Here is a 13,920-nt window from a genome sequence, read left to right as displayed (position 1 = left end):
GACTTCAATAAATCTGATCAGGGGCGGAACCACCCCTAGCCAAGGGTGGACGCCGCCCCTCCTTGAACTTTTTTTAATAGCAAATATACATAGAAAAAATAACAAATTTAACTTAATTATTCCGCCTCCCCTAAAATATCAAGGAAAAAAATAAAAGTGTTTGATCAAATTTATAGGGTTCATGAGATTGCTAGTCTTGTAGAGAAAATGGCTGCGATAAATTATAACTTGGTGTATCACTTGTGTATAATAAACTAATAACACTAGCATTGATTTTACCTGTGACAATTGTAACTATACATTGAAAAATGAGAGATGAATGGCTCAATGATTGTCTAGTTACATACATTGAGAAAGAAATGTTTAATCGAATTCCGAATGAGCTTATTATGCAGTATTATCAAAACATGAAAACTCATTAACAACAATTGTAAACGTATATAACTACACTTGTTGAAAGAGATGTGACACACAAAAATATGGAGCATTAATTGAGACCAATATATATAACATAGAATTGATGAGTATCTAGGGTTTGAACATGTAGTACAATTGGTCCTTCCTTTCTCTTCCAGTGAATCATCAGTGTTAGAGGATAACAAGGCAACAAAAATGAAAAATGTAATGCCTGTAAATAAATCACTATCACATCACCATAATAATGTCTTCATTATTCATAAGTTTTTATTTCAAAATTTTGGGTGTCTTGTTGCTTACATGGGCCTCAACTCCTCAAAGTTTGAAATTCTTTAGTGAAATGATAATTGGGCCAAGGTCCAAGTAGTCCGCTGCAAAGGTCCATATTCTTGTAACTTTAGTAATTAGGAAAAATCATTGGCCGGTACCAGTTTAGAAACTTATAGACACTTAAGTCCAGCCCAAAACAATTTATCCCTCTAAGATACCACTTCTTGCTCAAGTACATTCCCACCCCTCATCCAACTCCAAAATCACGAAAACATCATAATGGCTCTTCCATTCTCTGCAACTGACGAAGACGAACACTACCTCCGATGTTCACACTAGCCGACCAATCCCACTGATAAACTGCTACAAATCCAAAACGTAAGATTGTTATACTTCTGTTGTTCGTATTTTATACCATCATGAGCGGTTCTTCTTGTATACAAAAGCTTAAAATCACACTTTTCAAATCACTACGGAAGTCAAAATCAATATTTCAATCATTCCACTCTGTTCTTCGTGTAGATTTTGTGTTTTGAACAAGCTAGAACATCACCTTCAAAGATCTGTTCTTACGTATTTTTTTTCTTTTTTTTATAGAGTTGTTACTCTCTTTTTGTTGTTGGCATAAATAGATAAAGTGTTGCTTTTGGATTTTGGTAGACCAAGGGAAAGGGGAGAGAAGTTATGCTGGCTGCTTGGGTTTGGATCGTAGTGATGACTTAGGATCGAAGAGTGAGTGGTTAATGTGTATTGAGGAGGTTGGGTTAGCTTATGGGTATATGGGTGCTGGTTCATCCAACTTAGGTGCAGTTTAGGCCAGTTATGTGATTGGTTTTGGATAGATGTTATAGGTACTGATGATGGTGGGGGTGGTGGTCGAGGTGGCAGATCGGTGGTGGTGATGGTTGTGGGGGAAAGGTTGTCGACACCAACAACAACACTGATTTTCCTTTCTCTCTCACTAGCCGAGGGTCTCTTCCTCTCACTAGCCTATGGTCTCTCATCTCTCTTCCTCAAATCCATCTCGGCCAATGTTACTGTTTCAAAATAGTAACATTGATCGGCCAGTGTTACTATTTGGAAAAAACTTCAGATCCAGTTGATTTCGGCGACGGTTCGCCATACCACTATCATAGTTGGACTCTCCTCATTGAAGCACACAATGTCCAGCCAAGTACGATAGAAAACGACCACCGGATATGGCCGTTTTAAAACAGTAACATTGGTCAGCCAATGTTACCAATGTTACTATTTCAAAATAGTAACATTGGCCGGCTAGTGTTACTATTTGAAAAAAAGTTCAGATCTGATAGATTTCAGCGGTGGTTTGCCATACCACCACCACCATTAGACTCCCCTCACTGAGACGCACAATGGCCAGTCAGGTACGACCCAAAACGGCCACCGGATATAAGCATTTTAAATAGTAACATTGGTTAGTCAATGTTATTATTTCAAAACAGTAACATTGGTCGCCCAATATTACCAATGTTACTATTTCAAAACAGTAACATTGGTCGGTCAGTGTTACAATTTAGAAAAAAATTCAGATTCGGCCGATTTCGAAGACAATTTGCAATACCACATCACCATTGGACTCCCCTCATAAAGACGCATAATACCCAGTCATATTTGGACCAAAACGATAACCATAAAAAGAGATGAGAGAGAAAAAAAGACATAATAAAGAGAGATGTAGTAGAGAGAGAGAGAGAGAGAGATTCAACAGGAGAGAGAAAGTTGTTGTGATTATAGAGATATGCAGTAGGAGAGAGAAACTAGTTGTCATAAGAGAGAGATGCAGTAGAGAGAGACGCAGTAGAGAGAGACGATGTAGTGAGATAAGAGAGAGATGTAGCATATAACAAGAAAGAAACCATATTAGATCTATTCCTCTTTGAAAAAGGACAAAAAAAGAATAAGATAAAATTTAAATGATTTAAATATTATAAAAAATTAAAATGGACTTATGAGGGATAAAGTTTTTTGGAGTGTAGCTAGATGTCCAACAGTTTTGAAAGTGATATTAATATGTCATTTTTCATAATAATTAGTACTATGTAATATAATGGGCTTTAGGAATTAACATGAATCGGTTAAGGCCCATAGCAAGCCTCAATAGACACACTTTTTTGTTGGTGACCAGGAAGGCCCTAGCCCACCGGGCACATTGAGTCCCTAAGGCCAATTTTAAATCTAGGAGGCCATACCGTATGCACAACGAGTCACAAATTTAGTTTAAAGCTGAAGCCTAATGTGCGAGTAAAATTGGGTTGAGGCCCATAATTGAGCTTTTAACCCCTCAAAAAACACACTAACTATATTATTAGATAACAATGCTTGAAACCCATACAATGCTTGAGATCCATAACATATGATCTCCATTGGATGTTAAGTGGACTTTATATGTGTGTTTTTAATCAATGACTATACTCATGTTTCTGGTAATATCAATATTATATTAACATTATTTTCTTCAGAATCTAATCAATTATAAAAATTATGGGTATTATTTATTATTTAGTATAAACATTGAGGTTTGTTCCCAAATAATGCGTTTAACAATGTTCTAATATTAAACAATAGTTTTTGAGAGAGTTTATAGAAAGAGAAAACAAAGTAATCATAAGAATATCTTTGATGTGAGTAAAGTTGAGATTTTTATGAATAGGGTTGGGATTTTTAACTTAAAAAAACTCCACTTCTAACATGCACTATTCTATCCATTTATGGAAGTTTTCCCATAAGTGTATTACTTCATTATGAATAGGTTGTTGCATATAAAAACAATATGTGATGCATAAAGTAACAAACTTGCATATTAGTGATGTGAAATGCCAACTAATAATGATAAAAAATAAAATACCATTGAAACCATGAAGAAAATTACAAAAGATAGACATACATATCAGCAGTGTTAGACGTCACAGTGATCTCACTTGTTGAGGTATATGGACAACATTTAAAGTGTATGTGGTGAACTCCACATGCACTTGATCCCAGTTGTTGGGACTTTATTCTTTTTTGAATACAAATTGAAAAATCAAGACCCGGATGTAGAAAATGAAAAAGAAGAAGAAAGAAGTTCATGTCATTTAAATGACACTTGGGTTCACAGAAGCAAATGAAAGCAACTCTTCATTATGTTCAAGTATGGCCATAACATCTTCACGCAACGATACCCAAGCCTCAATTCCATCACCTTCCCTTGTATCTACAAAACTAGCCACATTTGGGGCTTTGAAGTTAATAAAAGAGATCCAAGTTGGCTTCCCCCACCCGAAATCGGCTTCGTACATCGACATTCGACACCAACTAGAAAAATAATAGGCATCTACAACACCACTCTCTTTTCCCGAGCTTGTTGTTTCCAGAAGTTTTTTCATGTTGTTTGATATTTCTTCCCTATTCACATTCAACTCTTTCAATTCTTTTCTTAGCTTGAGAACCAAGCTTTGCAATTCTATTTCAGTTTCTGAAAATTCTGTCATGATTGCTGTGAGAATATTCCCAAACGAGTATTCTGACAAGGGCGTTGATAATCTATTCCTTAAGTTTACCGCGTGAGTACACGAAGAAGGTCTCGAGCACGTCCCTTTGATTGATCTTGAGGCTGTCATTGCACACTTCCAAATAAGCGCGGTTATGGATTCTACACGTGTAGGTTTTTCGATGCCCTCGCTAGCAATTTTAGCCTTGAGTGCATCAATGCTTGAAGCAGTGAAAAGTAATCTTTTAAGTACGCATGACTCATCTTGGATATGAGGCACATCATCCATTGAAGGAAACTTGTAGACGACAGGAGGAAAGAGAATCGCTCCAGCAAATAGTTCCGGATGACCTACCTCATCAGCTTCACGTGCTATGGAAGCCCATATTTTCATGAATGTCATGAAAGTGGTTGCATCAGCGATCTTGTGCACAAGACGAACTCCAATTGCCAAGCCACCGCACTCAAAGAAGTTAGCTTGAACAAATAATAAAGTACCTGTCCCCGTTGCCGCTGGGAGTTCAACCTCAAGAGATTGTAATTCTTTAAATTGATCAAAATTAGGGTTTCGGAGAACATCAGACAAAAGGCAATTGACTCGTGTTTCAATAAACGTAGCCCCCTCGTCAGTACAATCTATGGAGATATGGTTTTTGATTCTTCCGGCGAAAGGGTAATACATGGTTAGGGTTTTGGATAAAGATGTTTTAAGAACATGACATCTCTTCTTGACATCTATATGTCGATTTGTGTCATTTTTCACAGGGTAGAAGAGAATGGAATGGATGTAAGTTGCAGGGAAGAATTGATCAAGAAGGGAGAACTGGAAAGTTGTAAGGTTCGAAGGTGTAGGAGAGGATGGTTTGATTGTTTCTCTTGAAACAATCTCAACTTTCATTGTGACACTAGCCATCTAATGACTGCACTGCTTTCAAAATTGGATAAAAGAAGTCGTACAATGACTGGTTTGAAAGGAAACTAATTATATATGCAAACCACTACAATAAAATACATTTATACCCGCGGTTAAAGCTGCGGATATAAGTATGAAAAACCATGACTGTAGACTTTTCCAACGGTTGTAAAACCACAAGTTAAGTAAACATCAGCAGACCTTTAGTTGTGGTTTTCTAACCGCGGGTAAAGAAAATATAACTACAGTTATTGTGATATCTTTACCTACGGTTTTCAAAACCATAGGTCTAAATATTTTTGACCACGAAAAAAAGCTTAACCTAAACTGTAAAAATATTAGTTCTTTATTTTTATTTATTCTTTTTCTTTGTTAATATCAACTATTTATTCAATTATTATCTTTATAGACGTAATGAAGATATCTAAAAAAATCATTCAAAGCTAAATAAAATATATTGAAATTAAATATTCCGCCAATACATTTTCCAGAACGATAGTAGTATATTCAACTCTCATAACTCCAAAATATACACTAATTACATAAAATTCCCTAATTAATTTTTTTTAAAAAAAAAGAAAAGAAAGAAAAAAGAAACCCCAACTTGCCACCGAAACAAACAAGGCCTAATGGTGGTTTAAGTTTGGTCACTTTCTTTGGCTTCTACAAGAAATTGAAACCACACAAAAGCAGACAAAGATCATACATACGCCCAAGAAACAACAAATTTGACTAAGCGAGACCAAGTGCAGTATACACACAAACTCTAGGTAATTTTCAGTCTATGCTACTTTGGTTCTCTTATGCGGACACTCGCAATTTTTGTTAATTTACAAATTTTAATGAATCTGATAAAAGACCCATATATCAGGTTTGCAACCCGTTTCACTCTTCTTTCTCCTGTTTCACGCCTCACTTTATCAGAAATGCACACCACATACATGCCAATTATATTGTCCGCTTTTGGGTTCTTGTTCCCGTGAATATATCGGATTACCTTCACGGGTTTGTTCCTCATGGGCCCAGTGATTGAGCCTCGGTCCAAGTCACGTAAACCCATGAAAAGGCCTAGATAACATGTACGAGTGGGCTTTGGCTATATTAACCCATTGGTTCGGCATTGCCCAACCGTTGTTGGACTAACTCATAACATTTCTCCGCACTTATGGGTTGGGTTATGCTAGACCCAACAAGTAGAGTAGATGTTACGTCCAAGAAGTCTGAATTTCTCCGATACCATATCAGAAATCCACACCCCAAATATGCCAATTGTATTATCCACTTTAGAATCCGATCTCCGTGGATATATCGAATTGCCCTCATAAAAAGAAGACAAAGATAATCATACATATGGAGAGATGCCCAAGACAAAAAATTTGACTAAGTTAGACCAAGTACTGTATTGTGCACAAACTTTAGGCAATCTCTGGTACCACAGTACGTATGCATGCGCGCGCATATATATATCAATTCTCCTATAAGATTTTAAAATGAAGTCCTAAAATGATGTTTTAATTTTTAGGGTTCAAAATATTTGTTAGAATTTAGAAAAAATGTATTTTTATTTTGATTAGTCTTACAAATCCAACGATATATTTTTTATTCTAAACAAAAATCAAATTTAACATGAAAGGTGCATGATAATTCTGGATCATTAAATATAAAATAAAAAACATTTCCTATACTTTTCAGATTGCATTTGATTTTTGTTTCGAATAAAAAAAATCGTTGCGTTCTTTAGACCAATCAAAATACAAATATATTTTTGCTAAATTGTTAAAAAAAATTTGAACGCTAAGTGAATCATAAAAATTAAAACCTCATTTTAAAAACTCAATTTAGAACCTCATAGGAGAATTCCTATAACAACGGCTCTTATGCGAACCTACAATTTTTGTTAATTTACGGATTTTAATAGATATTATCAACGACTGAGATTAAAAGACCCGTATATTAAGTTTGTAACCCGATCATCACTTCGATCTTCTCCTGCCCCCCTGGAGTTCTCGATTAAAAGACCTGTATATAACTGCACTTGTTGAAAGAGACATATGACACAACATCCCAAAATATGCAGCATTACCTGGGACCAATGTATATATAACATAGAATTGATGAGTCTCTAGGGTTTGAACATGTAATCAATCACTATCACATCACCGTATCAATTATTCATAAATTTCCTTTTAATTTTGAGTGCCTTGTTCCTTGCATGGGCCTAACTCCTCAAAGTTTGAAACTCTTTTAGTGAAATGATAATTGGGCCAGGGCCCAATGTAGTTTGGCTACCAAAGTCTATATTCTAGTAACTTTGGTACTAAGAAATATAATGGGCTTCAGAAATTAATATGAATCGGTTCATACCCATAGCAAGCTCCAGAGACAATCTTTTGTTGGTGATTGGGAAGGCCACATCTCAATGGTCACATTGTGACCCCTGTGTCAATTTTTAACCCGGGATGGCCATCCCGTGAGTACAATGGGTCATTAATTTAGTTCAGAGTGGAAGCCGAATGCGGGAGTAAGACTGGGTTGAGACCCATGATAGGGCTTTTAACCCTTCAAGAGACACACTAACTATATTATTAAAGAACAATGCTTGAGATCCCTAACATATGATCTCCATTGGATGTTAAGCGGGTTTTACATATGTGCTTTTAATCAATGACTATACTCATGTTTCGTAAATAATAAGTAATATCAATATTATTTTAACATTATCTTCTTGAAAATCTAATAAATTATCAAAATTATGTGTATTATTTATTATTTAGGATAAACATTGAGGTTTGTTCCCAAATAATGCGTTTAACAATGTTCTAATATTAAAGAAGAGTTTTTGAGAGAGTTTTTAGAAAGAGAAAACAGAGTAATTATAAGAATATCTTTGATGTAAGTAGGGCTTAGATTTTCGTGAATAGGGTTGGGATTTTCAACTACTCAATCCATTTATGGAAGTTTTCCCATAAGTGTATTGCATCATTATGAATAGGTTTTTGCATATAAAAACATTATGAGATGCATAAAGTAAAAAACTTGCGTATTAGTGATGTGAAATGCCAACTAATAATGATAAAAGAAAAAAAAATACCATTGAAACCATGAAGAAAATTACAAAAAATAGATATATAGATCAATAGTGCTAGACTGTCCAGTGATCCCAATTGCTGAGGTTTATGAACAACATTTAATGTGTCTGTGGTGGACTCCACATGCACTTGATCCAGGTTGCTGGGACCTTTATCTTTTTCGAATACGAATTAAAAAATCAAGACTCAGATGCAGGAAAAGTAGAAAAAGGAGTCCGTGTCATTTAAATGACACTTGGGTTCACAGAAGCAAATGAAAGCAACTCTTCATCATGTTCAAATATGGTCATCTCATCTTCACGCAGTGATACCCAAGCCTCAATTCCATCACCCTCCCTTGTATCCAAAAAACCAGCCACATTTGGGACATTGAAGTTAATAAAGGCGATCCAAGTTGGCTTCCCCCACCCAAAATCGGCTTCGTACACTGGCATTCGACACCAACTAGAAAAATTATAGGCATCTACAGCACCACTCTCTATTCCCGAGCTTGTTGTTTCCAGAAATTTTTTCGTGTTGTCTGATATTTCTTCCCTATTCACTTTCAACTCTTTCAATTCTTTTCTTAGCTTGAGAACCAACCTTTGCAATTCTATATCAGTTTCTGAAAATTCGGTCGTGATTACTGTTAGAATATTCCCAATCGAGTAGTCTGACAAGGGCGTTGATAATCTCTTCCTCAAGTTTACCGGTTGAGTACACAAAGAAGGCCTCGAGCACATCCCTTTGATTGATCTTGAGGCGGTCATTGCACACTTCCAAATTAGCGCGGTTATAGCTTCTACACGCGTAGGTTGTTGGACGCTCGCGCTAGAAATTTTAGCCTTGAGTGCATCAATGTTTGAAGCAGTGAAAAGTAATCTTTTGAGTACGCATGGTTCATCTTGGATAGAAGGCAAATTATCATTTGAAGGAAACTTGTAGTTGACAGGAGGAAAGAGAATCGCTCCAGCAAATAGTTCCGGATGAACTACCTCATCAGCTTCACGTGCTATGGAAGCCCATATCTTCATGAATGTAATGAAAGTGGTTGCATCAGCGATCTTGTGAGCAAGAAGAACTCCAATTGCCATGCCACCGCACTCAAAGAAGTTAGCTTGAACGAAAAGTAAAGTACCTGTCCCCGTTGCTGCAGAGAGTTCAACCTTAAGAGGTTGGAATTCTTTAAATTGATCAAAATTAGGGTTTTGGAGAACATCGGACAAATGACAATTGACTCGCGCTTCGATAAACGTAGCCCCTTCATCAGTACAATCTATGGAGGTATGGTCTTTGATTCTTCCGGCGAAAGGGTAATACATGGTTAGGGTTTTGGATAAAGATGTTTTAAGATCTTGACATCTCTTCTTGACATCTATATGTCGATTTGTGTCATTTTTTGCAGGGTAGAAGAAAATCGAATGGATGTACGTTGCGGGGAAGAATTGATCAAGAAGAGAAAGCTGGAAAGTTGTAAGGTTGGAAGGTGTAGGAGAGGATGGTTTGATTGTTTCTCTTGAAACAATCTCAACTTTCATTGTGGCACTAGCCATCTAATGACTGCACTGCTTTCAAAATTGGATCGAAGAATTCTCAATGACTTGTTTGGAAGGAAATTAATTATATATACAAATCACTACAACAAAATACACTTATATCCGCGGTTAAAACCACAGATATAAGTACGAAAAACCACAGCTATACACTTTACCTGTGGTTGTAAAACCGCGGGTTAAGTGAGCATCAAAAGACCTTTAGCTACAATTTTCTAATCGCGGATAAAGAAATATGACCGCAACTGTTATGATATCTTTAACTGTGGTTTTGAAAACCACGGGTATAAGTATTTTTGACCCCGGTTAAAAGCTTACCCTGAATTGTGAAATATTGGTTTCTTTATTTTATTTATTAATATCAAATATTTATTAAATTATTATTTTTTTTATAGATGTAATGGAGATCTAAAAAATTATTCAAAGCCAAACAAATTATATTGAAATTAAAAAAACTCCAAAATAAACACTAATTACATAAAATTCCCTAATTAATTGTTGATTGAGTTGCATCACTACTGGTCTTCATTTCGCTTGGGTTCTTCTTTAATCTCATCAGCTCCATCATCCTGGAAAAATAAAATTCATAAACTTGTCACGGTAATTGCCATACCAAAAAAATACTAGAATCTGGCCAACAATGTCCTAGTATGGATTTCAGGGATTGTACATGGCTTACACCAAGACTTCATTTTCCTCAAATCATGTACACACCACTCTTTCAGCAGATTGCAGTCTTATATTCAATCTAAATAAACTTATGAATGGAGAAACTACAAAGGAGATGCAAAAATGTAGGAAGAGGAAGTTGTTGAGATTTAGTCTGGAGCCTGTTTTGTGCGCTCAGAAGTTACTATACTTTGGCCAACATGGTGCATCATGGTAGAATATGCAGCCACATTCTGTGGAAAAACTGATGTGATATTCACCTTGGAGGATTACTCTGCTAGATTGTCCTGAAGAAGTATGATCTTTAGAATACTGGTTCTTCAATCAACATTACATCCTAAAGAGATCAATTTTTTATCCTACTTATGCCTAGTTGGAATTGCCTTTATGACAGCATTGCACATCCCACAACATAAGGTAAAATATGTACCTAATACATCATAATAGTGAATCCAAGGAAGCCGTTGAGCAGTGTAGCGCCGCAATGCGATCGCCATAATCCAATCTTGTTATAAATCCACACTCCCATACACACCAATAATATTGTCCACTTTAGGTCGTCCGGTTCCCGAGGATACATTGAGCACGCACGGCTTTGTTCCTTCTTAGGCCAGCTACTAAGGACGAAGTGACTGTGGGTCTAGACAATACAATATTATTCATTTTGGGATTATTGATTTTCTTTGAATATATCGGGCCTAGACGATTTTGTTCTTCTGAGCTGTTTCATTTAACAATACTTAAACTCAGAAAAAGGTCTTGTTGATGTGTGAGGAATTGAGATTTACTTATGAACCGCTTGACTGAGTTAGACCAATGTAGAATTTAAATTTTGACATGGTAGGACATATATAAGGTCTTGGGTTCAATTTCTCACTGAGTTTATCGGACGCAGGAATTTACCATGCAGGAATGAATTCCAAGTCATGGATATATGGATTTCTCGTTGCAAATAAAAAAAAGGTACAATATATGATCAAGTGTTTATACACTTTTTTTTTTCCATTACGGGTTATTGGGTACAAATTCAAGAACATACCTAGCAATTGGAATAAATTGTACTTTCGATATCACAAAAACTCTCTTGATGACAGATTTTCCAAGATAGAAAAAGAAAAGAAAAGATAAAGAAAATTGGAAATGCCAACTAATAATGATAAAAGACAAAATACCATTGAAACCATGAAGAAAATTACAAAAGATAGAAATACAGATCAGCAATATTAGACGTCCCCGTGGTCCCAGTTGTTGAGGTGTATGGACAACATTTAAAGAGCATGTGGTCCCAGTTGCTGGGACTTTTATCATTTTAGAATACAAATTGAAAAATGAAGGTCGGGAATCAGAAAAAGAAGAAGAAGAAGATGTTCATGTCATTTAAATGACACTCGGGTTCACAGAAGCAAATGAAAGCAACTCTTCATTATGTTCAAATATGGCCATCTCATCTTCACGCAACGATACCCAAGCCTCAATTCCATCACCCTCCCTTGTATCCACAAAATAAACAATATTTGGGACTTTGAAGTTAATAAAAGAGATCCAAGTTGGCTTCCCCCAACCAAAATCGGCTTCGTACACCGGCATTCGACACCAACTAGAAAAATAATAGGCATCTACAACACCACTCTCTTTTCCCGAGCTTTTTATTTCCATAATTTTTTTCATGTGGTCTGATATTTCTTCCCTATTCACTTTCAACTCTTTCACTTCTTTTCTTAGCTTGAGAACCAAGCTTTGCAATTCTATTTCAGTTTCTAAAAATTTTGCCGTGATTACTGTGAGAATATTCCCAATCGAGTATTCTGACAAGGGCGTTGATAATCTCTTCCTTAAGTTTATCGCGTGAGTACACAAAGAAGGTCTCGAGCACGTCCCTTTGATTGATCTTGAGGCGGTCATTGCACACTTCCAAATTAGCGCGGTTATAGCTTCTACACGTGTAGGTTGTTGGACACTCGTGCTAGCAATTTTAGCCTTGAGTGCATCAATGTTTGAAGCACTGAAAAGTAATCTTTTGAGTACGCATGACTCGTATCGGATAAGAGGCACATCAGCAATTGAAGGAAACTTATAGTCCATAGGAGGAAAGAGAATCGCTCCAGCAAATAGTTCTAGGTTAGCTACCTCATCCGCTTCACGGGCTATGGAAGCCCATATCTTCATGAATGTCATGAAAGTGGTTGCATCAGCGATCTTGTGCACAAGACGAACTCCAATTGCCATGCCACCGCACTCAAAGAAGTTTGCTTGAACAAAAAGTAAAGTACTTGTCCCAGTTGCCGTCGGGAGTCCAACCTCAAGAGGTTGGAATTCTTTGAATTGATCAAAATTAGGGTTTCGAAGAACGTCAGACAAAGGGCAATTGACTCGTGTTTCGATAAACATAGCCCCCTCGTCAGTACAATCTATGGAATTATGGTCTTTGATTCTTCCGGCGAAAGGGTAATACATGGTTAAGGTTTTGGATAAAGATGTTTTAAGTACATGACATCTCTTGTTGACATCTATATGTCGATTAGTGTCATTTGTTGTAGGGTAGAAGAGAATCGAATGGATGTACGTTGCGGAAAAGAATTGATCAAGAAGAGAAAACTGGAAAGTTGTAAGGTTGGAAGGTGTAGAAGAAGATGGTTTGATTGTTTCTCTTGAAACAATCTCAACTTTCATTGTGGCGCTAGCCATCTAATGACTATAGTGCTTTCAAAATTGGATCGAAGAAGTCTTGCAATGACTGGTTTGAAAGGAAACTAATTATATATACAAATCACTACAACAAAATACACTTATATCCACGGATATAAGTATGAAAAATCACGGCTGTAGACTTTACCCGCGGTTGCAAAACCACGGGTTAGGTGGGAGTCAGAAGAGCTTTATTTACAATTTTCTATTCGCGGGTAAAGAAAATATGACCGTAGTTGTTGTGATATATTTACTTGTGATTTTCAAAACCACAAGTTTAAGTATTTTTTAGCGTAGGTAAAAACTTACCCTAAACTATAAAATAGTAGCTTCTTTATTTTTATTTATTCTTCTTCTTTATTATTATAAAATAATTATTTTAATGGATGCAATGAAGATCTAAAAAATTATAGAAGTGATAGGGATTCCAGTAAGAAGCATCCCAGTCATCCCAGTAGTGAATGTGTCATTTTTTGATTCAATCACAAGGTTTTGTGGGCTCCTACACCTACATCAATCAAGTGACAAGATCCACTACTGAGATACTTTTTACTAGGATCCCTGACATTTTTGAAAAAATTATTCAAAGCCAAACAAAATATATTGAAATTAAATATTCCGCCAATACATTCTCTAGAACAATCAATAGCATATCCAACTCCATAACTCCAAAATAAACACTAATTACATAAAATTTCCTAATTAACCGTTGAGTGAGTTTTTTTGTTTTTTTTTTTGAAAGCCCCACAGGCCACACACATGCTAAGCCATGCCCGAGGGGCATGAAGGCCACCACTGCGGATGAAAAGCTACCCAAATCCCAAACCCCCTGGTGAGAATAGAACCCTGGACAGA

The 13,920-nt window shown here is 36.3% G+C and overlaps 3 protein-coding genes across 3 annotated transcripts; all 3 read right to left on the bottom strand.

The window, feature by feature from the left end:
• Positions 1–3,782: 3,782 nt before the first annotated feature.
• LOC119986164 (vinorine synthase-like) lies at positions 3,783–5,090 on the bottom strand. The gene has a single exon (XM_038830717.1). The coding sequence runs from the start codon at positions 5,088–5,090 to the stop codon at positions 3,783–3,785; it is 1,308 nt and encodes a 435-aa protein (XP_038686645.1).
• A 1,973-nt stretch (positions 5,091–7,063) lies between these two features.
• On the bottom strand, positions 7,064–9,252 carry LOC119986163 (BAHD acyltransferase BIA1-like). Its single transcript, XM_038830716.1, has 3 exons — positions 8,415–9,252; positions 8,239–8,334; positions 7,064–7,173 (listed from the first exon to the last, which is right to left on the bottom strand). Exons 1-3 carry the CDS (start codon positions 9,250–9,252, stop codon positions 7,064–7,066), a joined length of 1,044 nt encoding a protein of 347 aa, XP_038686644.1.
• Positions 9,253–11,757: 2,505 nt separating this feature from the next.
• On the bottom strand, positions 11,758–13,065 carry LOC119986161 (stemmadenine O-acetyltransferase-like). Its single transcript, XM_038830715.1, has one exon. It carries the CDS (start codon positions 13,063–13,065, stop codon positions 11,758–11,760), a length of 1,308 nt encoding a protein of 435 aa, XP_038686643.1.
• Positions 13,066–13,920: the final 855 nt, after the last annotated feature.

Source organism: Tripterygium wilfordii, chromosome 19 (genome assembly GCF_013401445.1).
Source record: "Tripterygium wilfordii isolate XIE 37 chromosome 19, ASM1340144v1, whole genome shotgun sequence".
NCBI classification, from domain to species: domain Eukaryota; kingdom Viridiplantae; phylum Streptophyta; class Magnoliopsida; order Celastrales; family Celastraceae; genus Tripterygium; species Tripterygium wilfordii.
The sequence above is the reverse complement of the archived record's forward strand: the minus strand, read 5'-3'. Positions and strand labels throughout refer to the sequence as shown.

Bases quoted from the DNA above. Each gene is read 5' to 3' on its own strand.
- LOC119986164 (XM_038830717.1), bottom strand. From the start codon at position 5,090: ATGGCTAGTGTCACAATGAAAGTTGAGATTGTTTCAAGAGAAACAATC.
- LOC119986163 (XM_038830716.1), bottom strand. From the start codon at position 9,252: ATGGCAATTGGAGTTCTTCTTGCTCACAAGATCGCTGATGCAACCACT. The intron at 8,335-8,414 runs GTGTCATTTAAA...TATTCGAAAAAG, and splicing joins ATTTGCTTCTGTGAACCCAA to ATAAAGGTCCCAGCAACCTG. The intron at 7,174-8,238 runs GTCTAGCACTAT...CATTGGTCCCAG, and splicing joins GCAATTGGGATCACTGGACA to GTAATGCTGCATATTTTGGG.
- LOC119986161 (XM_038830715.1), bottom strand. From the start codon at position 13,065: ATGGCTAGCGCCACAATGAAAGTTGAGATTGTTTCAAGAGAAACAATC.